We start from the raw sequence: 27,096 nt of genomic DNA on the forward strand, positions 1-27,096 counted from the left end.
CAGCAGCAAGATGGATTCTTTGTTCTCACAGGTCGTTCTGAGTAAATGTGTCTCCCTATTTATCAGTTGCAGCAAGGACATTTATTAAAGTTTTTCCTATTTTTACACATTTTGTGTATACGTTCCAACCCTCCATCCTTGAAATTTGCTCTCCTAGAAATACTGCTACTCGCGGTAACTGCTTTCCATTATGCGATAATCAATAGGTTATATTATGCGTTGCCTTAATATGCAGCTGGACCGCTTGCAATTTAAGATTTATATCTATATGGAACCTGTGAAACATTTTAAACATAAATTTTGCTTTAATACCAATAACATTTTGTCACATATATATATATATATATATATATTAATAGATGTTTAAAACTGTTGATTGCTAAGTGGATGTTGACATAATGTAACGTCTAAAGTCACTGTTATTGGGTATGAGTGGCATACATAGACACAAAAATATGTATGCACCTAAGCTTTTTGGAGCAAAGTGAAAACATTTTATTGATGTAAATGAATTCAATACTACTTATTGCAGTTAAAAGCCCTGTTTTCTGGGAGGTTGAGGTTATGGGGCAACCTCCTCCCCCAAACATCTATTTGAGGTTATAGGGGGAAAAAAACCCAAGGGAGAAGTGACTGCTAGTAGGAACACCCCAAAGTGAAAATGCATCAATGGGTTCCTTACGCTCTTTGGATCAACAACAGTAATAGTAATACATAATAATAGTAACATTATCAGACATTGGACTATTTTTTGTATTTTTTTGTATTTTTTTTTTTAATCAAGTAAATGTGTTTATTTATATAACAATATAATTCAGTATTCATATTGGACGGTACGAATATTTTTTAAAGACTGGTCAGATGTATTAAAGAAAGAAGAAGGTGATTTTAATCATGCATCACATTGTTAAGCAATGTGAGCATTTGCTGAAAGTGATACCGTGTTTCCCCGATAGTAAGACACCCCCGATAGTAAGACGTATCGGGAGTTTCAGAGGGGTGAGCTAATATAAGCCGTACCCCGAAAGTAAGACATATGTCTTACTTTCGGGGAAACACGGGGGATTTGCCTACGGCCTACGGCCGCATTAACGCAGGGCATAAGGGGCGCCTGCCCCTTAGGCCCGCCGCACCTGCGACCGGGTCCGCCACTCTAAGGGGCCGGGAAGTCCCCACCAAGGCCGGCCTTACGTGTCTGCGGCCGCACAGGATTTAAATTAAAACATCGGGGGTTTTTTTTTAACTTTATTTAACATCCTCCATGTTAAATAAAGTTAAAAAAAACTTTATTTAACATGGAGGATGTTAAATAAAGTTTTTTTAACTTTATTTAACATGGAGGATGTTAAATAAAGTTGAAAAAAAACCCCGATGTTTTTATTTAAACCCTGTGCGGCCGCAGACCCCTAAGGCCGGCCCCTTAGAGCAGGGCCGACCTTTGGGGTGTGCGACCGCACAGGGCGCCACACTCCAGGGGGTGCCAACCTGCGGCACCCGGCACCCCTCCAGAGACGGACAGTAATGTCCGCCGCTGGAGGAGCAGGCTCGCAAGGGAGCGGTATCGGAGGTCTTTAACAGACCTCCGGCTCCCTTGAGTGATTTTAAGCCGGGTTCAACCCGGCTTAAAATCACTCAAGGGAGCCGGAGGTCTGTTAATGACCTCCGATACCGCTCCCTTGTGATCTGCGCGGCAACAGCTGTTGTGCGCCGGGGTTTCTTGTCAGATCCCGGCGCACAACACTGAAGCCGCGCCCACCGCTGTCCGTGCCCTCTGACCCGGAAGGAGACAAGAACTGGCGAAGAGGAGGAAAAGAAGCTGAAAGAAGAAAGGAAAGGTAGGAAAGCATTAAATTCGAAATTTTTTTCCCAATATAAGACATACCCCGAAAGTAAGACATAGTGGGGCTTTTAGGGATAAAAAGAAAGTAAGACGCTGTCTTACTTTCGGGGAAACACGGTACATATGTAGGTCCTTTTTAAAGGACAGCAACATTAGTCATGTCTTCAAGCCTTTTATTTTAGAAGGTGGAAAAAGCTGAAATCAGACCCGCGTTGGCCCGTAGAACATATTATTTAAAGACATCCTTAGCAACTGAATGTTCTGTTTGGTTCCAGTGCGAGAACTCTCTTAGGTTTGCTTGGAACGACCTGCCACCTCTACACCTGCAAACACACATAAGTGCCGACCAGCGTGACCTTCTCACACGTGTTACGTAACACAACACATTCTTTTAGTGAGATTAATTACATCTTTTTTTACAAATAGGGTTTTGGGTAGCATTGTGTGTGGGAATTCCACGCATTTCAGCATTGTAAACCTGCCGCCCCATTTTGCACCTGCGATTGAAAAGTATGGGATTTTTACAGTGACCTCCCAGATTAAGAAGTAGCCATATAGAATGTCCGACTTAAAAATCCTTTCTTAAGAATCAATGGAATGCAAAGTTCTTTGGCTGTTTCATATAACGTAATACCTGATTAATCTCATCTATCACCGGATAGGAAGGGCTGGCATTAAGTAATGTGGATCTGCAGGGAGAGAATGCAATTTGGATACGTCACCATTTTTCGGCACTCCAGTAACGTCCTGAAATAACTGTCTCAAGTTGCAGAGCGTTTGCAGGGTCAATACACGTTTTGTGGCCTTCACCAGACAAATGAGGAACTCTGCATCTCTCTGAATTCTTCTAGTCAACAGTGCATTGGTTTTAATATATATCGGGAGTAGCTAATAATGTGAAGTAGGGCTGAAACAACGAATCGATAAAATCGATAATAATCGATAACGGAAATCGTTGTTGATGATTTCCGTTATCGATTAATCGAGTGATCGATTCGTTGTTGGCTCCTTTTACTTACCTCCGCGAGCGTTCCCCGCTTCCGCTACACGCTCTGCACTCTCCGCCTTCTTTTAGTTGCGTGACGGATGTGACGCGTTCCGGAGGTAAGTATTCTTCATGTCTGTGCGAATCGCTCTGTGCGAGTGGCTCCGTTCGCACAGAGCGGTTCGCTCTGTGCGAGTGGCTCCGTTCACACAGAGCGAACCGCTCTGTGCGAGTGGCTCCGTTCGCACAGAGCGAACCGCTCTGTGCGAGTGGCTCCGTTCGCACAGAGCGAACCGCTCTGTGCGAGTGGCTCCGTTCGCACAGAGCGAACCGCTCTGTGCGAGTGGCTCCATTCGCACAGAGCGATTCGCGGGGGTGGGGGTGGGGTTTCAGGGGATGCAGGGCAGAGTGGGGGTGGGGGGGCAGGCCAGGGTAGGAGACTGAGTGCAGGGCAGAGTGGGGGTGGGGATGCAGGGCAGGGTGTGAGTGTGGGGGCAGGGCAGGAGACTGGGTGCAGGGCAGAGTGGGGGTGGGGGTGCAGGGCAGAGTGGGAGACTGGGTGCAGGGCAGAGTGGGGGTGTGGATGCAGGGCAGGGTGTGAGTGTGGGTGCAGGGCAGAGTGGGTGCAGGGTGTGAGTGTGGGGGCAGGGTGTGAGTGTGGGGGCAGGGCAGAATGTGGGGGCAGGGCTGGGTGCAGGGCAGAGTTGGAGACTGGGTGCAGGGGCACAGTGCAAAGTGCTGGGTGCAAAGTGCCAGGGCTGGGTGCAAAGTGCTGGGTGCAAAGTGCTGGGTGCAAAGTGCCAGGGCTGGGTGCAAAGTTCTGGGTGCAAAGTGCCAGGGCTGGGTGCAAAGTTCTGGGTGCAAAGTGCTGGGTGCAAAGTGCCAGGGCTGGGGCAAAGTGCTGAGTGCTGGGTGCAAAGTGCCGGGTGCAAAGTGCTGGGTGCAAAGTGCCAGGGGTGGGGCAAAGTGCTGGGTGCAAAGTGCCAGGGCTGGGTGCAAAGTGCTGGGTGCAAAGTGCTGGGTGCAAAGTGCTGAGTGCTGGGTGCAAAGTGCTGGGTGCAAAGTGCCAGGGCTGGGGCAAAGTTTCTTGAACAGTAATAGTCCACCTCTTTTCAGAATGTTTGGGGTTATTTTGTTTCATAAATATTGTGTTTGGGTTTTTGTACTTTGAAAATATTGTTTTTTTATTACATCATAACAAAATAAGAATGTTAATGTAAATTTTAAGTTGTTTTTTAACATCCAGTTCATTAAATTATTTTAAATAAACTAAAAATGTGCATATTGTTTTTTTTTATCCGATTAATCGATTAATCGAAAAAATTATCGGCCAACTAATCGATTATTAAAATAATCGTTAGTTGCAGCCCTAATGTGAAGACTAAGAGTGAATAACCCAACCTGCCCGGTCCTTTTGATTCAGAATTGAATGAGATTGGCATTCTTGGTATGCACAAATGCGCTACTTTTATTAAAACTGGTACCATTACATGAACTAGAAGCTACAAGCTAGATTGAACATGCATGTTGTTTTTACCAACCTAACTTAATAAACTTCCTCAGGGTTAAAGTGATATACTTTATAGCCCCATATATTTATTTTCTGCTATAAGATAACTCCTTGGGACAGTAAACCCAATGTTGCGTCTTTTTCTTGCAGTTCCTCGCCAAGGGATCCAAAATAATCTCTTTGATATATTTGAGGTGGAAAGGGGACTAAGTGCGGATGAGTATGAAGCCAATGACGACCCAGGTACTACTCGCCTTTGAAGCAGAGACCACCTGCCATTCTATGTTATTAAAAATATGATTGTGGTATATAAATCCGTGTGTTATCCAAGATGGCCACATTGATAATGAGTCTTTGGAAAATATGTCCGTATCCAAACCTGTGCCTGTCCGAGAGCGAAATTTGCTGGGATTCCCTTCAGCACGTACATTGCCAAGTTTGAAGCAGAACAAAATAGCAACAAAGAATTTAACAAGAGATAAGAATCTCTCGCCTATCTAGTCTGCCCAGTTTTCATGATGTAATGATAGATAACCTGGATAGGAAGAGGGGAAGACCATTAAACATTAACTGTATTTTTTTTTATCGGGGATGAATGCTAAAAGTTAACTGTTAACTCTCAATGCTCTGTAACCTAACAGACTTTCTCTTAAAATCAGCATTATCGCTGTTCTAATTTAAACTTCATATTACTCAGTGAAAATTTCCTGGCCAGGAAATGTTGATTTTTATAAATTATTCATTAATCAAAAGTGTTTGGTCGATCTCTGATTTGATCCTAACAAACATGGCAAAAGCTTTCATGCCCTTTAAATTTACGGTGCAAAAAAAAGTAATTACTGTGAATGACATTGTTTCCCTTGGTCGCTTCATTGATTGCAGAATTTCATTAAATATGTTAACTCTGGTGTATCATTAACAAGTGCTGAAAAGACATCACATTTGATGGAAGGCCAAGTGCACTAAAACAAAGCTTACAATAGGTTATAAAAATATGTACAGTATGAGGTTTAATCTTAATACTTTTTTTCCCTTTTCCGGTGTACAGCACTGCAGAATATTATGTCCCTAAATAAATCAATAAATAATTATAAAATAAATAATAATATTGCTTTTTTTCCCTTTGTTTTGCAGGTGCTTTGATACACAGCTGTGACTTTGACAGTGGCTTGTGTGGCTTGATCAGAGATAAAGAAAATGACTTGCATTGGGAACTAGTGAGGGATGACTTAGGTAAATCCTTTATATTCCTTTTTAAATCGACAGACATATTCTGGTGCTGGGAGAATATAATGTTTTTATTGTAGCTGGGTTCTACCTGATAAAATTACAGACAGGGAAAGAACCGGTAAACATGATGATTCCTATTTGACAAAGAAAGACAAGCATTTCGGAAAATAAAAGATTTCATTTGTATGTTCTCATTTTTAAACGCTGAATAATTATTTTTGTCTGTAGAGAGGGCAAGGTAAATTCAATTTAACGCAATCAGGGTTAAAAAATGCAAAGGAGAAAATAGGTAAAGGGGCAAGAAAGGGACAAAAATGACATTTTAAGATTTTGAGCCTCCACCATATTTTTAGGTGCATTACTTACTGTTCCAGGTTGTCTAGATTGACAACAACTATTTATTTCTGCATTAGATGTGTTATATGCAAAATATACATTGGGCTGGTGAATAAATGATTTAGTTGGCTGGGCTTATCTCCCTGAAATTTACCTTTTGCTTCAGTCTGTCAGTATATTTATCAAATGAAATAAGAAATAAACTCATTTATTATGTTATATGAGGCTTTTCTATAATTTTAAATGAAGAATATCGACCGTTGCATTTTTTCTTTTAAATCTTGTTCCAGGTGGACAGTACCTGACTGTCGTGGAGAAAAAAGGCAAGGATGGGAAAGCAGCACGGTTGGTTCTACCGTTGGGACAGCTGTCATACTCTGGAAACATGTGTCTGTCATTTAAGCACATTGTGTCTGGGGAAAATGCTGGAAAACTCCAAGTCTTTGTAAGAAGGACTGGTTTTCATGAACCTGCAATCTGGTGGAGAAATGGAGGTCATGGCTGGAGGGAGACGCACATAAATGTGCAAGGGACAAGTATTAAAAGTGTAAGTGCATAAGAAATATATATATATAAATATAAAGCTAGTTATGACACACAGAGGTGAAATCAATAGATTTGGGGCTACTGATTAACACACATACTAACACGCACAGTAACATACTTACACACACATTAACATACTAACATGAACCAATCTAACACACACAGTAACATACTTACACACACGTTAACATACTAACATGAACCAATCTAACACACACAGTAACATACTTACACACACATTAACATACTAACATGAACCAGTCTAACACACACATTAACATACTTACACACACATTAACATACTAACATGAACCAATCTAACACACACAGTAACATACTTACAAATATTCACATACACACACATACTAGCATACATTCACATAAACACATAGTAACATACATACACACAGTAAAAACACACAGTAAAATATTTACATGCTCTGCACATAGACACATATAATAACACATACATTAACATACTAACACACAGTAACATAGATACTAACACACAGCAAGATACCTACACACACTTTGTAAGATGTTTACACACGCTAACACACACAGTAACTTACTTACTTACATATACACTTTTTATTTTTTACCTCTACCGTTGTTGGCTCAGAGCAAGCCTTTCGCTGGTTGCATCTGAGTACCGGGAAATCATATCCCCATGCTCAGTATGCTGGGACTGGGGGGTCATGATATGCCTACCACAGGGGGAGGTGGGGGTCAGTGGTGCTTGTGTTGGGGGCTCCCCTGCCAGACTCTAGGTGCAAGGAAGGGATTTCTTGTCACCATGGTGACCTGGTGCCTGCGGCTTTTCAATCCCTGGGCTGAGCTATCATTTAAGATTTATCTATACTTATATAATTCAACCCAACTTCTTACAGCAACTTGAAGTGCAATTCAAATTATCCCAAGAGATTGAATTGCTGTAAAATATCTACCATTCCTACTAAACTGCAATTCAGCAGCAACTTGGGGGTTTTGTTGCCCTTTTTTGTTCTTGCTCAATTCAGTGCAACTCGACTACCAAGTCATCAAGTAAAATTGAGTCAAGATGACTTGTCAACTGTGCAGTGAAGTTGAACTTAATGAATATGCTAGTTGGACAGTTTGGTTTGACTTGCAAACTAACCTTAGCTGCCTACTGGTCTACACCTAACATTTAGGGGGTTAACACTATTAAGTTGCACATTTAAATGTATGTAACTGTTTTAATGTGTATAATTTTACAGATTGTCTTCAAAGGAGAAAGAGGGAAAGAAGGAACCGGTAAAATTGGGCTTGATGATGTAAGTTTGAAGAAAGGACATTGTCCTAAAGCTCATTAACATAACTCAACAACATCACAGCTGCAAGAAAATTGACGACCCCCTAAAGTGACAGGGACGGGGAGAATGACACATATCACCGATACTTATGAATTGTGACGGACACAGAATCCTTAAGGAAAATTAATCCTCAATCAAAACTCCCTGTATTCCCTAATTTAATTAAAATGACAATGGGCACAGGAGCATCGTCACGAAAACATTGTGCTTTTTGAGTACCTTTTCATCGTTTTTATTGAAGAACATTTCTTGGAAGGTCTGAAGAGGAGAAACTTAGCATGTGCCCTTATTCAGCTATTCAGTGGACTCTAAATTTAGGCGCTTAAGCTTATGGGACTGCAAGATTTGTCATTAAGTAGCTATTATCAAATTGAATATCACTGCTTGTAGTCTAAGGCTTTGTAAATGTTGTGGTTTTTTTTGTAAACTTACATATTTATCAATGAAATGGACTCCACAAATGGTTCTTTTTTATATATAAAAAATAATGTTTTTAATAAATTATGTGGGTCAACATACAAGGTCAATGCTCAAAGATTGAAAAAAGGTCAAGTTCCAAGTGTGCTTCAAAACTGGTGCTTTTTTGGCTACTGCATCATAAAGCTTATTATAGTAGGATGAGTAGTCTTAGATGTTTAATGTGGTATAAGCATTTTTTTCACATTTTCATAATTGTCCTTGTGCCACAAAAACATTGATGGAGATTTTTTGACCCATCATTCAACATTCCACATTAAGTGGAACTATTTATTGCTTAGCCAACATCTCTATGAAGGGACCATCTGAATATGCCAAAAGCGATGCTCCATTATTTAGTCTACTTAGTGCCAAGCTAGATTTTGGTTTTCTCTTATGGGCCTGGGAGCTCTTCTGTTATGTGAGAACTAGTGAGAAAAGGGAAGGTTTCAATGACCAAGAGTTACCAAGATACATTAAAGAAAATACATATCAGGTGGTATTGTGGGAAAGCGTAAAGAAGAGTAAGTCTAAAAGTACATTCTTTGAATATTCAAATATTCAATGCAAATATGTTTAAAAGGAACTATCACAGATTTTTTTTAAAGTAATTTATTATAACTTCCTAAAGCTTATTTGTTTAATTTTAAAATCAGAATACCTGTAGCAAAACACAGGGACTTATTTAGCTGAGTAAAGAAGAGATGTGGCAAAAGGTGGCAAACCCTGCCTGAACCAATAGACAATAAGCAATTTAACAAAAGGTGATGTATTATGGTAATGAGGGTGCATGTAAACATCAACAGCAGGAAGTTAAGATGGCTACTCCAACAGTATACAAATAAAGTGATTTTTGTAATGGGCATTATATTGCTTATCTTATTTGTAAACCCCAATGCAAATGTTTATTCAGTCTACAGACATGTGAAAATATAGGTTTTGGAAAAGTATGAGTACGTTAAGAAGCTGCTCCATTTTAGAGAAACAATATATGGTCTTCTTCGAGGAAGCATTCTTGGCTGGTAACCATGAATTAGTTGGTTGTTGTTGCATTGAGTATTATGGAGATTTTGGTAAACCTCTAAATCATTTATTACGCAAACAGCTTTGGAAAGCTGGGGAAAAGAGATGAAACAGCTGCAGAGCCAAAATAATTTGTAAGCAGAAATGTTTTTTATGGATTCACCACGAGTGAGCGAACTTTAGAACAAAATTCCTTAATACTTGACTCTGATTATCAGTCACCTCTGCCAAATATTTGGATGAATCTCTAATTGCTGAAAATGTGCATTTTCATGCTTGAAGAATCACTTGGTAGTGATTAGGTTTCTTAGCACTAAATAATTGATGTAAACAGACAGCTAGGACAACCCAAACCAGAATCGTGAATCGTAGTAAAAATAGAAGGGAGCAGAGCCTTGAAGACATTCTCAAGTCCAGGAGGTAGTTGATAGATATGTTGACAAAAGGACAACGAGACACAATATAGTGTAGCATGTTTGTGACTTCTTATATGAAAGAGCAGAAACAAAATGTACGTACAATATTTGGAGCTTGTAAATCAGCTCCAATTGAATGTGCCTGGGTGGTATGATCCCCACTGATGGATGTGTGCTGTGTCTTGGCCCAGTATAGGATAATCTAGCAATATTTGATAGAGCCTATTACTGGCTCCCAGTAAACAACATACGGTGGAATAATCACCACCTTCAGATATATATCCAAGGTGCTTTTCTTGGAGGTATGCAGAAGAGATTCAGTGGTGCTCAAATCCACTCCCCGCTATCCCATATAAAGCCCTTCACACATTCTAATTTCTAACTTTGTGGGTCAATAATTTTGATACATAGATGCCAATGCTTCTTAATAGAAAGGAGGGGAGTAGAAGAACCTAGATTAGTCTTAACAAAATGCCATAGAGATGACAACAGCTGCAATAAAGAGATTCCACATGTCCACCCATGTGAAGGTCTCATTGGTTCACCTGGCTGGAAACATGAACCTATGAGACCTCTTCATATCCATAGGTGGGGATCATCTCACCTAGGCACATTACATTGGAGCTGATTTATGAGCCCCAAATAGTGTAACTGCATTTCTTTTATTTAAGAAGCCAAAAACATACTGCACTATATTGGGTCTCTTTGTCCTTTTGTCATTACATATCTATCCACTACTACCTGGACTGCCTGAAAGTCAAAATAAAAAAAACAAAAAAAGACATCAAATAGAAATATGAAAAATGAAATATTAATAATGCACGCCCTAACCGCGAACAGGAATGCCAAAAGTGTGAACCGATTACCAGAACTAGATAAGATATCCTCATGTAATTATGGGGCACAAGGCACTGACAATTTAATACAGTTATATACAGTAAAAATGACACAGTTCTGTCAAAGATGAAAACACAGAGTTTTAGGGATGTACCGTATTTGCTCGATTATAAGACGAGGTTTTTTTCAGAGCAAATGCTCTGAAAAATACCCCTTGTCTTCTAATCGGGGTCGTCTTCTAATCAGACCTCAAATAGAGGTCTGATTATGAGACTAAGATCCAGATCCCCTGCACCGCTGCAGGGGACCTGGATCCTCCTGTCTCCCCCCACCCCATTTAACACCCCCCCACACACACTTACCGGTGCTTCCTGCTGTATTGCCGGGGCAGCGGGTTGACGTCTACGCGATCCGCGTAGACAACGTCCGCTGCAGCCGGAAGGAGGTGTGGCTAGCAGCGGGGGAACTCTGATCTCTGACAGCCGGGGAAGGTATGCGCGACGGACGCAGACAAACCCCCGCTGCCAATTCCACCTCCTTCCGGCTGCAGCGGAAGGAGACGTCAACCCGCTGCCCCGGCAATACAGCAGGAAATTGGAAGCACCGGTAAGTGTGTTTGTGTGTGTGTGTGTGTGTGCGCGTGTGTGTTAAATGGGGGCATAGGGCGTTTCTGGAATGCCTTATACCCCTATATGCCACTCTGACACTTAGGGGGTTAAAAGGCATATTATGGGGCAGAGTGGCATATAGGGAGGTATAAGGCATTTCAGGAGGCAGAGTGGCGGTAAGGGGCATTTAATAGAGCACTCTGCCTCCTGAAATGCCTTATACCTCCCTATATGCCACTCTGCCCCATAATATGCCTTTTAACCCCCTAAATGCCAGAGTGGCATATAGGGGTATAAGGCATTTCTGGAGGCAGAGTGCTCTATACAATGCCTTTTAACTCCCTTAATGCCACTCTGCCTCCTGGAATGCCTTATACCTCCCTATATGCCACTCTGCCCCATAATATGGATTTTAACCACCTAAATGCCAGAATGGGATATAGGGGTATAAGGCATTTCTTAAGGCAGAGTGGCACATAGGGGGTCAAAAGGCATACCATGGGGCACAGTGGCATATAGAGGGTTAAAAGGCATATCATGGGCCACAGTGCCATATTGGTGTGGCAAGCCTGGGGGCAGATGTGCGTAACTGGGGGACAGGTTGGAAAATACAAGGAAATAAAAACAAAAATATTTTTCTCAATCATAGCTTTTATTTAAAAAAATAGTTTACATGAATTAACATTTACTGGTAAAACTTTTTTCCTTTAGGGTCGTCTTATATTCAGGCTTTTTCTTTTTTTCCTAAGTTAATATTCAGATTTTAGGGGGGTCGTCTTATAATCAGGGTCGTCTTATAATCGAGCAAATGCGGTATATATTTCCATACATGCTAGATCTCATGTGGAGAAGGGGGTGAGAGAGAATGAGTATAAACATGCATGAGATCGGCATAAAGATATTTACATCTAAGACAACAACAAGGACTGATTAAGGTCCGAGTCTCTACATCAGGACCTTAATCCTGTCTCATGGACAGACTAGATGGGATGAATATTTGTTATGTGCTATCAAATTCTATGAGAGAGGGGGGAGAGAGATAACAAGAGTGAGGGAGATAGCTCTATGTTTTGGTCATGTCCCCAAATTAGATTTTCCATATCAAATTGAAAAAAAGGAAGAGGGCGTCCGTGACATTACTATTTACTAAACTATTTACATTATATCTTTCATTTCATTTACATATCAATGTACTGTATCTGTATTTGCTCAGACTGTGTCTAGCATTTTTTATACTTATATATGTAAATTTAGCAGGTGAACATATATATACATTTTTATTCGCTGTTACACTTTCTTGGCATTCCAGTTCATTAGTATAGTATGAATTGTTCCTATTCATAATTTTTAACAGAACACTTATATCTCCAAATTGTATGTTTAATAAATATTATTGTTTTCACCCATTTGATCTTGTTTGATGAGTTAACACATACTGTAATATATAAAATTAATATAAAGTAGTGTGAAAAAGAAAGTACACACTCTTCAAATTCTTTTGTTTTACATAGCAGGACATAATAACAATCATATGTTCCTTAGCAGGTCTAACAATTTTGTAGATACAACACGTGACATATTCCACCGTCAGGATTTATTCAACAAAAATAAAGTCAAAATAGAAAAGCCACGGTGAAAAACTAAGTATACCTTATAATTCAACAGCTTGTAGAACCACCTTTAGCATCAAAAAACAAGTATTGCTCCGCTTTGGTCTCGTCTGTCTACAGGATGTTGTTCCAGAAGTCTTGTGGTTTGTTCAGAAGCAACTTTGCAAACCAAAGCCATGCTGTTATGTTCTTTTTAGAAATAGGAGTCTTTCTCCTGGCAACCCATTCAAACAAACCATACTTATTCAGTCATTTTCTAATTGCATTTTTATGAACTTTAACATTTAACATGCAAACTGATGCCTGTAAAGTTGCAATTACTCATCATTGCACGGTCTGACCCTCGGGTGAATTTGCTAAGATGTCCACTTCTGGGAAGATATGCAGCTGTCTTGAATGTTTTCCACTATTGAATAATCTTTCTCAGTGTAGCATGATGGACTTTAAATTGTTTGATAAAGGCCTTATAACCCTTCCCGGTTTGATGGGCAGCAACAATTGCTTCTCTAAGATCATTGCTGATGTCTTTCCTCCTTAACATTCTGTGAACACACACCTGAATGCTGAAACTGCTAAAACGTCAGCTTTTGTAGAGGTGGTCATAGTTGCTGAGGATCAATTAATCAAGTGCATTTGATTAGCAGCACCTGTCTGCTACTGAGGATCTTAATTTCTATGGAAGCAGTATGGGTGTAATTCGTTTTTCACACATGGCTTCTCCATTTTGGCTTTATTTTGTTAACTAAATCCTGACACGTGTACAGATGGTTGCTAATATGTTCTAATATATAAAACCATAGAATTTGAAGAGGGTATACTTTCTTTTTCACACAGCTGTATTATAGGGACTGTTGAATACATCTTACTGGAAAAAAAAAGTTTATATAGGAGAAAAAGTTTCCATGCTTCTTATATTTTGGTACTTAACATTATACCTTAAGATAATTTCCACTTGAAATTAAGTTTGACTCTAACTATAGTCCATAATTTGATTATTTAATAAATTCAACATGACTTATTTAATAAATTCAACATGACTGCAGACTGGACAACAACTCAGCACTGATTAGAAGGCTCTCCATTTCATGATAAACTACAACTGTTAGTAGAAGATCATGAGAAATTGGGTTTATTATTGGTTAAAGAGCCACCGTTTGGTTAACTTGAACTCTATTTGTATATAGTTTTATTATTCCACACTGCATAAGCAGTCATATACCAGTTCACAGTTTATATGCAGCGGATCCAATTGTTTTACAGTTCTGGGCTCAGTATTCGCCATTCCACTTTCACTTGCCCGTGAAGCTGTTACAGCTGTATCATGGCTCTCTGAAATAACATTAGCAGTTCTAGGGCAGGAGTTAGTGGCAATGTAGAATAACGCAGAATAAAATTCTATGTCATATAACACTCTGTGTTTACTGCTGCACTGTCTGTGGAATGCAATTTACATCTTAGCTGTGGCGTTTAATATGGAAAAGGGATGTCTGCATAAGACGCACAGAACAGTAATATAAATTAAACATAGTCTAGCGATAAATGAGTGGAACATAAATATTGTAGAAGATTATATGTATCAAATTACCGCATTTAAAAACAAACTCATTCTGGAGCTCAAATGGGTATCAAAATCTCACCTGATGAAAAAATTATATTTTTTTTCTCAACACTGACATATATAATGGGTGCCTTGCGGACATAAAATGACAGTGACTTACTTGTCTAATCCAATAATTATTGCCATAATATTGCCATAATATGTTCCATTTTGCGGAAACTTCAGTTATCCTAAAACTATGATTTAAATGTTCTAAGATTAAGATTATTCACAAAGTTATATGCAATACATACAATTACATTGTTGAATGTAAGATATCCTAAACATTTAGCAGGAGAACATAATGTAATGTTCATCTCATGTTAGAAGACTAGCTTTTCCAAACCTCAGAAATTAAGATAGTTGGATAGAGCTCCAGAGCAGAATATGTTTGACAATCAACTCAATTAAAGCAAACTTAACATATTACAGGGCCCCATAGGATCTTCAATTTGTTTCTAAGAGGGCACGATTTTTCCTTTATTGAACCACAATATAAATAAAAGTAGTTAGAGAAGTCGCTCTACCAGTTTAAACTGAGTCATGAAACCACGTAGGTTTTTTTTTTATTTCACCCTGTAAGGCACATGTTAAATGTTGATATTACACTGCTTAGAATATTCACACTAACTCAAAAAATGGAAGCAGACCATGTAGCACTAATACCCTTATCCACTGGGTATAAAATGATTAGCTTTAATCAGCCCTCCTCGTTTTAGGGGGAGAGATTAATTAGTGAAAGTTAATTTGTCTCATCGTTGAGCTATTATAATTAATCCCACTGAAAGCACAGTAGAAGTACAGATTTGCACATAGCACACGGAGACATCAACTATGTATCTTCTAGAACAGGACTATGTTTTTTAGGATCTCAGACCAAGCCCTACTAGCTCTTTTGAAGGCTTTTAATGAAAACGACAAAGTGACATTTGTACATGTTCTCCGAACATCCTGGATGGCGTAATGAGACAATAAGCTCATATGCTGCTTTCTTTACACGGGAAGCTACATCAGTAAATAGCTCAATCGCATGCAAAATCACAGCTCTTGTTTAAATGCAAATTTCAATACTCCCAGACATCGTTATGTTCTAATTAAAAGCCTCATTAAACAGCCAGAGATTCATTCACACGCGTTTATCAGTGGTGAATTATAGGGAATTGGATGAGGCTGAGCACCAAAACAGATGACCGTTTGCAAAATTAAAAATATAATGTCCTAATCGCATACCGCGCACATGACAAATGCTGCCTCGCACGGATGGTACTAGGATATTGATCATTAAAAAAGGCATATAGATACCAAAGTAATGAGAATCCCATAATCTGATTGGCTAAATGACATGGCATTATGACATAAATGTGCTACGTTCTCCAGATACTTTAGAACACACAAAGCAGAAAACTAATAGTGTTGGCCGCTGTAGAAATCCATTTTGGAAACAAAATAATTTTTTATCATTTATGTTCTGAAACCCTTTGGAGGCTATAAGGCAAACCATTGTGCCATCAGAAACAATCATCATAGATCTTAGATGGGGGAATCTGATATCCAAAATTCATATAAAAGAAGTATTCGAATGTAACAAACATACATTGAATCACAATCACAAACATACCGTAATTATTTTCCTGTATGTGTTGGAAGAGTGGGCAAGCATTCACAAGTAAAGCAACACCTGTGTTCAAACTGCACAACAATGTAATAGAACATCACAAAAAGGCCCACAAAAAGTAATGTGAAAACCCTCTATATATCGTTTTGGTCCCTTTCGATGTCAACATTTTGGTGGAGAAAGATGTTGGTTAATGAGGTTCATTTACTAAAGGTAGAGTTTGCAGGAAAGTTGTGGTTTTAACTCCCCCACCTCACTATTCATTATGAAGGGCCAACTCTGGCACGTTTCTCCAGCCTGGAGCACGGGGCTGGTCCTATTTAATGCATAAGTTAACTATGCTTTATACAGGGCCAGCCAATCTCTTGCTGCAGTTAAAGACCACTGGGTCATCCATACATTGTGTGCTAGTCTGGTAGCAAATATGGCAACATCTTGCTAAATAAGACAAAACAGCTCTGAAAAGGCATTGAACTAAGATGCGTGTGTTTTTACTATCAACTTCCAATGCAAAACGTTATCAAACATTTAAAACAATCATCGTGATAAAATTCTGACTGCCCTTTTCATCCAAATCTTGTGACAACCTACAAGATAAAAGGCATTTTATGGATGCTGCATCTGAAATGCAGTAATGAGTAAATTCCCAAACTCATTTCTCTGATTGTTTGCGTAGATATACTGCAAATAGAAAACTGAATGAATACATTATGTAGGCCAGACATTACATTGTACAGCGCTGTGGAATATGATGGCACTATATAAAACAATTAAAATAATAATAATTTATTTAGTGCCAGCAAATAATTTACACTTTCAGATGACATCATTAACACACATTGAAACATACTGGTTCGTTACCTCATACTGGAAAGAGAAGAGGACCCAAGCTCTTGTGAGCTTATCATTCACTTGGTGGTTGAGGGTGAGACACCCACCATATTCCTGTCCCTTTTGTTTGTATGTATAATTTAAGATAGTTAGATTATATAGGATGGTGGTCTGTTATAGGTACATCATATAAGGTGCTACTGATTAAGGTTATACACAGAGGGGCTGCTTCTAAAAAAAGCAGAAGTGGGCAAGCTACTGATTTCATAGCAAACCTAGAGTCAAATTTTCACAAGAGATGGAGCACAAGCTCAGCTAAGAAACTTGAGCCAATGCTATTTACTTCTAAAAAATAAAATATGACCCCCCCCCCTCTGTTACACCTTCTAGCCCACCTGGGTTTATTGAGCTACGTGTCAAACCCCACAATTACTGAACCACCAATAATACTAACTCTTGCACATCATTTAAAATAATTCTCCATACTATATTATTATTATTATCTTTTATTTATATAGCGCCAACAGTTTACACAGCGCTTAACCCCTTCAATCCCCTATAGACGTACCGGGACGTCCAAAAAACGCCCACAAAGAAACCCCTATGGACGTCCCGGTACGTCCAGCCCTTCGTGCAGCGTCAGGGACACATCCCTGCCGCTGCACGGGAGACCAGGCTGTTGTTTGACAGCCTGGACTCCCCCCTGGCAGATCTGCTGCCCGATCTCCAGTAACAGCTTCCGGCATGAAAGCCGGTAAGCTGTTACGGTTGAAAGTGCCTGATCGCGCAGTTGCAGTTGCAAACGGAAGGTCATCGGAGGACAGGATATCCCCTGCGGGGATATCCTGCCCTCCGATGAGGCACAGAGACGCTGCGATCTCTATGCAGGTCTGTGAGGACCTGCATAGAGATCACAGTGTGATTGGTGCAGGGGGATCGCGGGGAGGGGAGTGAGAAACCATCTCTCTCACTCCCCCTCCCGTCCTGAAAGAGAAAAGCAGAAAAAAAAAAAAGTTAATTCATTTAAAAAAAAATATTAAATAAATAATTAAAATAATAATATATATAATACAAAAAAAATTATAATGTGAGCTGTGATGTCATTGTGACATCACTGGCATGTTCAGGAGGTCCCTAGGAGGACCTCTAACCATTTCTGTATAAAAATAATATATAAAAAATAAAAAAAATGTAAAAAAATGAAAATTAAAAAAAAATTAAAAAAAATATATAAAAAAAGATAAAAAATATATTAAAAAACCTTACTTCCCATTGCCCTAGCATAAAATCTAGCCAGTATAACCCTTCTGCCCCCGTTCACAACCCCCAAACCCGTTAAGCCATAGGCATAAAAATTATACAAAATTGTATGCTCCCTGGTGCTGGGAAAGTCTGGAAAATCTATATAAATTACGTATTTCTGAAATCAGGACACCTGAATTGATAAACTTGGATCACTTTACGTAATTTTGTGAGGATTCAGAGTTAAAATGTAAAAAAAATTTTGTTTAATTTTCTAATCTTCGCTAGTTTTTACTAAATTTCTCATTCTAAATTTTCAGCTAATCATCCAACTATGGTATCAAACGAAAGCTCTATCTCTCCTTGAAAAAACAATATATAGTTTATATGGGTACACTATTCACAGGAAAAGAGAATCATCGCTAAACCGACATACCCCAAAAATCGCAAAATTGCTCTGGGCTTTGAGGTACCAAAAACCCCTGGGATTGAAGGGGTTAATACAATACATAAATTCAAGGGATATGACAAGACAAGAGTTGACAGACTAAGACAAACGGTAATCATTTGTTATACCAAGTTGTTTTATAGAATTCATGCTTCTTTATGGAGTTATCAGCCTTATTTTATTCACCCTCATTTTATAGCTAATTTATTGAGGAATGTGTAATATTCTCCAAGTAATCTAACATTTCTTTCCCATGACTTGTATGTCAGAGGTATGCACTTTGTTACAAGATATTGTGTTTCCCAGCTTGTCATCCTCACAGGGTTAATACATAAGGTAAGGATAAGATAAGGAATTAGATGTAACCTGCAGACCAGCCCTTCATTTAGGGGTGTCAGGGATGGGGACAGCCATTAGTAGGTAGATTATTTAGTAAGTGCCTTGCTCCTCTTCACCAAAACCATGTGTTGCGTGATGTATCTCGAACATAGATGAGGACTTCTGGCTACGTGTTGACAGGGCACACAGACTTTTCACTAAAACAGCTTTTTTTGGTTTTCTAAAAACATTTTTTATGCTTATGTTATACATTCAGCAGCTTCATACTTACAATAATAAAAGTAGCAGTAGTGTACATAAAATACCTGTTGCACACATGAAATGCCTTCAGTTAGAAAATATGCAATATCTGCCACGCACAACATCTACCACAGATACAGAAAATGATACATAAAACCACTTAACGGACCAGTTCAGTTATTTGACAGAAAACTAAGCCGTTAGAGTGCTTTGCTAACAAGGTGTCAACGCGATGGTCCTGCTTTTTAATTATTAATCATTGGAGTGAGCACTTAGATTCCTTGCCCTTCTTCTCTCGAACCAGGGCCTAAACACGTTACAAAAATGATTTGAGTTGTTTGTATGTTTGTGAGAACTCCATTTTTGTTGGCTGATGGCATCTATTTGAAGTATTAGCTCTGGAAGTGTGGACCCAAAAAAAAACTGTATGGGTTTGCTATAAAAAAATATACACCTTGGAATCTACCCAGTAAACCCCACATTAACTCTTGATACTAATTAAAATCTTACAATAACTATGCTTATTTAGGTTATAAACAGAGCCTTGTGAATCAAAACCCGTTTTTGTTGGATGAAATATGGTGCAAATCCAAATTTGTGCTATGATGTAACTTGTGATCAGATCTACAATGGAGGATTAATGTGAGTGTAAATTACTGTAAAATGTGGACTACTTCACTCTACTAACCTAAACATTCATTATATATGAAGCTATGTACAACTCTTCCAGGGAACTTACAGCTCTGTATTCATTGAGTGTAGTGTCATGCAGATGCTGGACAGCAACACACTTCATTTTCCCACAGTGTGTTATCACCATGCTTCACATCACACCTGATAAGACCTGCGAGGTTGAAGCTTGTGTGTGTGTTTGTGTATATTATCTGCATCTGTAAATGACTTAAGACTTGCCTTTTGGGAGCATTAAAGCACTAGTGTAACACTTAACACCCGTCAAAGACATTCTAGAATACTTGACAGCTAATCAAGTTCTGCATACACCTTTGAGGTTGGATTTTGTGATCATGATAGAATAACAAAATTGTAAATGGCGGCAGTCAGAAGGCCATCCTTCAGTAAAAATGAAGATAAATTCAGTTAAAAGAGACAGCAAGTTTAGGCAGTCGGTATACCTTTGGTTCTTTGATCCGCGTTTGTTAATGAGGAAATGTGAAATTCATAGGATGTGTCTGAATGAAGAGTCCAGATGTAGTAGAAGTCAAACTCTTGTGACTGTAGTAATAAAATGTTATATATGATATGTATACAAAACCAAATCAAGAACTTCATTGAGCTTTACATCCTGAGGTTTACATACATTGTACATGAGTGCCAATAAATTCATCCAGTCCAAATAATGAAATACACACAATTCTTTATTAAGTCTTATTTAAAAATTATGTAGCTGATCAATGAGTCAGGATTTTCACGGTGGATAATTTATAAAATAAAACCAATGGGATGATAAACATATCAATATTATTACACATTTTACTAAGCTCATATTTGTTTTATCTATATACTTTGATTAAAGAAGAGATCGTGTGTGGGTGTAAATACAGTTACAGAAATGCATACAGTTATATATAAGCTGCTTGAAACAGAATGGAACATTCTAATAATTTCTGTGGGGACTATAGTACTTTTACCATCATGCATACCATAATTCTCTTTATAGGAAAATCTCAGCATGTTCATGAGTGTGAACCCCATCACGCTTGCCCCATGGTCTGCTCACATATATGGCCACCATAATATTGGATGATAAAAGACTTGTATTTGTTATCTTTTTCTACAAAAAACAACCAGTGGCAACCACAATATTTTAAAAGCTTTTATTGTAAACTACCAGCTGCTTTCAATTTCGGTGATATATTACTGGATGCACTTGTAAACCACCAGAATTTGTCGCACATATAAACATGGACATTCTAGGGAATGGAGCAAAAATGAGAACAGTGATGAGTCAGAATGTTATGGCCGCTGGGTCTTGCAATCTACAACTTCATGATACATAGATAACTACAAGGACATCACAACCGAAGAACATTAACAATCATTCGAAGACATACTAGCAATTTAATATGATTCCCTTAAAAATTAGAATGAATGCCACGTTTCTGTAGCGTATCAGATTCATGTTATTTCCCTTCTTAACCATTTTCATTAAAAGAAAGCCTTAAAAGCAAAGGAATTCAGCAATGTGTTTGGCTTTTGTCAATGAGTTTTGATGGTTTCTTGAAAACCTGGACATACACACCTTACATACTATAATCTACAAACACCATGCTATAATCCATGTTCTTTGTTACGGATTTAGAACTGTCACATAGAACACAAGACTGAATCCGAAAACAAGGTTGACAAACTAAGTTCTGATCAGTACATGTAACAACTGGCATTAATGAAATTGTGTGCAATTCTACTGCAGAAACCACTTGACACATGAAGTTTATGACTGAAGACTATTTTTCTAACAGGGCTTGACAAATGGATAAAAAAGGCTCATAAATTGTTAATGATGGCACATACATTTCCGTACTATTTTATATAGAAAACTATGGATGTAACTTTCTCTGGCTCCTAGATAAAATATTTCTCAACACACTTCTTAGTCTTACAGCACACTACTTTACTGCGTAAAAGTGAAGTAAAGCAAGGTTTATTGTACATTTACTTAAGTATTGTTTGTATCTTTATGAAATATAGTAATGTTACTGCACAAACAGAAAAAATGTCACAGAAAATAACGTAAGACATTTCTGTGACACTACAGAAGGAAAAAAATATCCCTGTTACATTTTAGTAATAGTTATCCGTATTGCTCACATTAATACATGTTGGGTGGGAATCATGGACTTGATAGTTTTTTCATCAGATGTAGATGTAAAGTTAATTCCTGTGCAGCAGCGACAGATCTGGTAGGGATGAAGATATGCGGAATCAAACCTCGCTGGCTTCTTGTATTGATAAGAAAAGGCGTACGCCAAATTCATTACAATGGACGCATGGGAAAGTCAGATAGGCTTCTCTTCTTCACACATTTTCAACCATGTTCAAAAGTCATATCTGGGGTGAGGGAACAGTCAGCAGACCAGTAGGCTTCATCTTGTTAATGCCCCCATCTAGGATACAAACTCTCGTATATCCCAGTTTAACCAGGTGAGCTGCAAACTAAAAGAAAAGTATTTAGTACAATGTCAGAGACTCAGAGACAGATATGCAAGTCCAGAGTGCAAAACATATGGTGCACTGTACAGAAAAACATTCCAAAACAAACACACATACATATGGTACAACGCAACTTAGATTGGAGACAGTATTATCTTATCACTTCCCTGTCCCAAAGTTCATCTCCCCACCCATAAAAAAGCTGTTCGAATCCTGACTTTAGGAGGTTAAGATGACTGCTCCTTAAAAATGCATAAAAGGCTTATTTTTAATATGCCTTTTATGCTTTTTAGGTTGTACCCTCCCCTATTTTTTATATTCTTGGTGTTTGCTGGTGCTTATTTGCAGGTTCTGACCAAACCTTGGGGTTGAGCAGCCCCCACCTGCCACACAGATGCCTCATTAATGGTGTCCAGCAGAAGGCTTTAAATTGCTTGAGAGTCTCATTTGGGTTACAATGCAGTGCAGTCCCAGCTACTTGGTAAGCAATATAGCCATGAACTACTAGAAGAAGAAATATTGTTGTTACATTTTATGGGGGCACATTTCAGATTTTTCTCAATATATTCACAGAAAATTAGATGGGCCTCGCCAAACTTAGGTTACTTTCACGTAGTAGCGGGTTAAGCAATATACAGTATGGCCACATAGTGTGACGGAATCTCCAATATTTATATTTGTGTTTTTTGAATGGTACTCACTGAGTATGCACTGAATTCTTGCTTTGTTTTGTATTGATTTGGGTCAGATGGGAGCGCTTAACATGTGGGAATCAAAAATATATAGAAGTACAATAGTGAAATATTGCGAAAAAACATAAAGCAATGTGAGTAAAGGTAAAATATTGTTCCTTCAAGGATCTTCTAGTGGTGGAAGATTCACATCATGGATGTGCAGCCGACAAATCTGCAGAAACTGTGTGATGCCATCATGTCCATATGGACCAAAATCTCTGAGGAATGTTTCCAGGACTTTGTAGAAGACAAAAGGGGTCCAACTAGCAAGGTGTAGCTAATAAAGTGGCCAGTGAGTGTATACATACACATACAGTATATGCTTGCTAAATACATGTGCCTACAATCTCAAATTGTACAGAGATAAGCAGATATAGCTTCTAAAACATTATTGGAATCTTTTTGTGTTATAGTGTATTATATTTAGAGATTAATGCTTTCATGGCTTCTAAAAATATCATGACTTTTGTCTTTAGCACACTTGCTTGCTAATTTAAGAAAGAACCCTATGGTGGCATGCCCAATTGGTTCAGCTAGGGTGAAAATTTCATATCCCTGATTCCAACATGAATTATGAAGGGTAAACCCCAGGAACATCTAAGCAAGCCATGTATAATTCATAGCTCAATTAGTGAGGAGAGTTTTAAGATATCACTCACATTAACAACTCTGATGTAGTAGGGTGGCAGCTCGCATGGAGAGTGTGAGCTGCAGTATTGCCATGACTCTCCGTGAGGTAAAAGGGTGAGGGAGCTATGGGAGCTGCCTGGGTAATAGAAGAAGATGTATATGTATGGTGTTAGCGTGTGCGCATGTCTCTGGCATTAGCATGGATGTGTGTGTCAGCATATGGTGTTAGAGTGTGAGCCTAGTTACATTGCAAATGCAAACACCACACTGAGTTAATTGTTTATGGTAACGAATAGCTGCTTATGCTAGTTAAGATCCTTTCCCACACATTTAAATTAGTCAGAGGGTCCATCTAGGTGACTAGGACATCATATTGTTAACCAAAAAATTATCTGCCCTGGATAGGAGCCCTAAATGCATACAAAGAGCAGCTATTTAGCTATTACAAATGTGTTTTGTTTGTGACACAAAATTAAATTTTTTTTAATTTCCTTTTATACATCAGGTCTTGTTTTTACATCCAGTGAATGTTAACTTCTTTGTGTTTTTGGAAATAAAAATGCTGCAGGGATGTGCCCGCATGAACAGTTTTTGTTAGGAAGGCGTTTACATATTTGTGAAAATAAGCACCTAACAATTACTTTACCGTATGTCCTAATTTATACCAGACAGGATGATTGCTTGATCAAAGAACCGATGACTAGAATGGATGACAGCTTGAGAAGCACATTTTTTTTTAAGTCAAAATCCTATCATGACAGGAAATTATTTGAAATGTCTAACAAAAAACATTGAGTTTTGTGGACTGGTTTCTTAAGAGGATAAAACAATTAAATCCTAAAATGGTGCAATGTTTACACCCAACAGTGTGAAATCCACTTGGTGGTTTATATTTTTTGCCACCCCTTTTATATTTTTATTATATCCACTACTAGTTTTTTGTTTTTTTTACACAAAGGGTCTATATCCAGGATTCACTTTGTTAGCATGTTCTCTGTTGAGAACACATTTTTTTTGGCACAACCAAATTATTTGTAAAAAATATTTGAAATTATTAAAAAAAAAACAAAAAAAACCCTTTTTGGTTAGTGACAAATCTGAACCTGAGCAGTCAAAAATTTCAGTCTTTGATGATTTTTTTATCAAGGACTAAGCTGTCCCTAATGGCCATGATTATTTCCATCTCAGCCTGCACACTTACAGATATATAAGTACCAGCTCAGCCTGTACATACAATAAATGTTGTGAACGCACATTCACACACTCCTAATGTATTTCACCATTCACATACACTGTATAAGGCAAAAGAAGGCTGAGGGGATGTCTGTATTTCTTCATGTTAAAAAATGGCACAACTTTACTTTTAATTAATTATGGCTATAAAAATGATCGCATAAAAAAAAAAAAAAAAAAAAGCCGTTTGAAGCGCCAAAACACAGAACTCTAAGCACTGCCGTTTTGATTTATAGCAAATGTGTGTAAAGAGTGCTTTGCGTGGCTTATGAAAAGCTTTAGAAGTGAAAAAAAGCCATGCTAACTTGGAATGAGATTGTAGCTTTCATCTCACATTATTTACATTCTCTTAAAAGCTCAGCATTTTTATTCCAGTTGGGTAAAGCATGTTTGGCACAGGGGCGAAAAAACTATAACAAAGGTTTTTTATCTGTGCCAGCACAGAAATAGAGCTGGGGTTGGTCAGATTTTTTTTTATGATCTAAGCTCTCTCTCCATTTTACTAATCCGCTCCTTATTTAACATCAAATGAAGCCTGGGGTTCAGCTTTTACCATTAGCAGTGACTGTGGACTGAGCAAAGGCCTTTGAAAGCTGTCGCAAAATTGTACCTTGAAAGGGGATACCGGCTGCATTAAAAAAGTTTCCATATGCTTTGTTAATCTGGATCCATGCCATTACTGTTACAATTATATATGGCTGCACAATCTCCTGGCCACACGGACTCCCTGTGTCTTCGGAAATGAATGCTTTTATGTAGAATTTAGTTTCTAGGTCACTTTTTGATACCCATACCCCTATGTACAGCTTTCCTCCCCTGATGTACTTCTTTTCTATGAGTATTGCAGAAATAATATTAATAACAATAACAATGTATGGCAGAAATTGTGTTTACAAATCATAGTATACTAATAACCCGCTTAATAAAAAATACACAATGAGACATAAAAAGCCTTAAGAGGGGAAACATGGAATGTTAGCTACCCCCCTATATGGTATTTAAAACAATTGTCCCTCTTTGGCCATTTGAATTGTTATGTTGTATACAACTTGTTATGTCCTGTGTACAGCGCCACGGAATATGATTGTGCTATATAAAACAATAAACAATAATTACCAGTTAGTTTTAGGATGTAGCAAACTGTTTTTTCACATTGATAAGTAAAGCAAAGTTATTCGCTAACCTGATGTGGTTGCCACAGTCCAGTGTCTAAAAGATGCTTGGACCATTGTGCACAGACTGAAAAATCCTAAACTCATATCGCAAATCACTATGGGATGCTTCTGCAAGTATTATAAGTGCATTGCCTAAATTGTGCTTGTGGCATACTAGTAAGTATAAACTTAATTTCTAACCTATATACACATACCTTTGATGTGCACGTACTGCCTCCTGCTATTTGTAGACGGAGATGGGAACGTGGCATTGACTTTGTCACAGAGTACGGAATTGCCTAAACATTTATGCTGGAAATGGAGTGAAAACGTCCTTCTGCAAACCATCTACAGTCGATAAAAATAGCAAACCACATCTTTATTTGTGACAATACTCACTTCACGTACGGAGCTACTGACGTCAGCTCAGGCTAGTATAGCAGCTTTGTCTGCAAAGGCAAAACCTAGCTATAGCTAACACAGAATAGACTGCGGGTGAAACGCAGACCTTTATGTAATTTATTCTGCTTCAAGTAACAAAACACAACTATACTACCGACTATACAAATTTACAGATAACAAATAACAGTGGAAGCTCCTCTTTCGTTTGTTTGATTTTTTTATTTAACCCCTTCAATCCCCTATAGACGTACCGGGACGTCTAGCCTTTCGTGCAGCGTCAGGAACACATCCCTGCCGCTGCACGGGAGAACAGGCTGTCGTTTGACAGCCTGGACCCCCCCCTGCAGCCCGATCCCCTGTAACAACTTGGTGTGTCATTAGCCTTGGGGGACTGAACCACATCCGGGTCAGTGACATTACTGCCGGATGTGCGACACTGGGGGAGAGAGAGAGAGAGAGAGATAGAGACAGAGAGAGTTCGTTTTGCAGAGCTGCAGTGCTTAGTGCAAAACCACATTATATATTGGGGATAGTGTAGTGTTTTAGAAATTGGCCAGGTAGGTACAATGGCGCAACATGTCTTCAGCGCTGAGGAGGCTCATGACTGCCTCACTCAGTCTGATGACGATGCCACTCTGACCGCGTCAGACGCCGAGGCCACTCTGACGGCGTCAGACGCCGAGGCCACTCTGACTGCATCAGATATTGATCCAATATCTGAGGAATCCT

General features: G+C 38.7%; 2 protein-coding genes across 5 annotated transcripts in view; one reads left to right on the forward strand and one right to left on the reverse strand.

Moving 5' to 3' along the window:
• LOC149289307 (nephronectin-like) overlaps positions 1–7,781 on the forward strand; it is a 45,982-nt gene extending 38,201 nt beyond the window's left edge. For both annotated transcript variants that reach the window (XM_089490739.1, XM_089490740.1), the window contains 4 exons: positions 4,486–4,578; positions 5,470–5,568; positions 6,192–6,448; positions 7,686–7,781. In XM_089490739.1, coding sequence (XP_089346865.1) covers positions 4,486–4,578; positions 5,470–5,568; positions 6,192–6,448; positions 7,686–7,781 — 545 coding nt within the window. The remainder of the gene's footprint in view (positions 1–4,485; positions 4,579–5,469; positions 5,569–6,191; positions 6,449–7,685) is intronic.
• Positions 7,782–22,106: 14,325 nt separating this feature from the next.
• Positions 22,107–27,096, reverse strand: part of LOC149289308 (TBC domain-containing protein kinase-like protein) — a 162,112-nt gene continuing 157,122 nt past the window's right edge. For all 3 annotated transcript variants that reach the window (XM_089490704.1, XM_089490703.1, XM_089490702.1), the window contains one exon: positions 22,107–22,217. In XM_089490704.1, the coding sequence (XP_089346830.1) occupies positions 22,107–22,217 (111 nt within the window). The remainder of the gene's footprint in view (positions 22,218–27,096) is intronic.

The sequence above is a fragment of the Sceloporus occidentalis genome, unplaced genomic scaffold, assembly GCF_023333645.1.
Source record: "Sceloporus occidentalis isolate IW3139 unplaced genomic scaffold, rSceOcc1.0.p SCAF_46, whole genome shotgun sequence".
Classification (NCBI taxonomy): domain Eukaryota; kingdom Metazoa; phylum Chordata; class Lepidosauria; order Squamata; family Phrynosomatidae; genus Sceloporus; species Sceloporus occidentalis.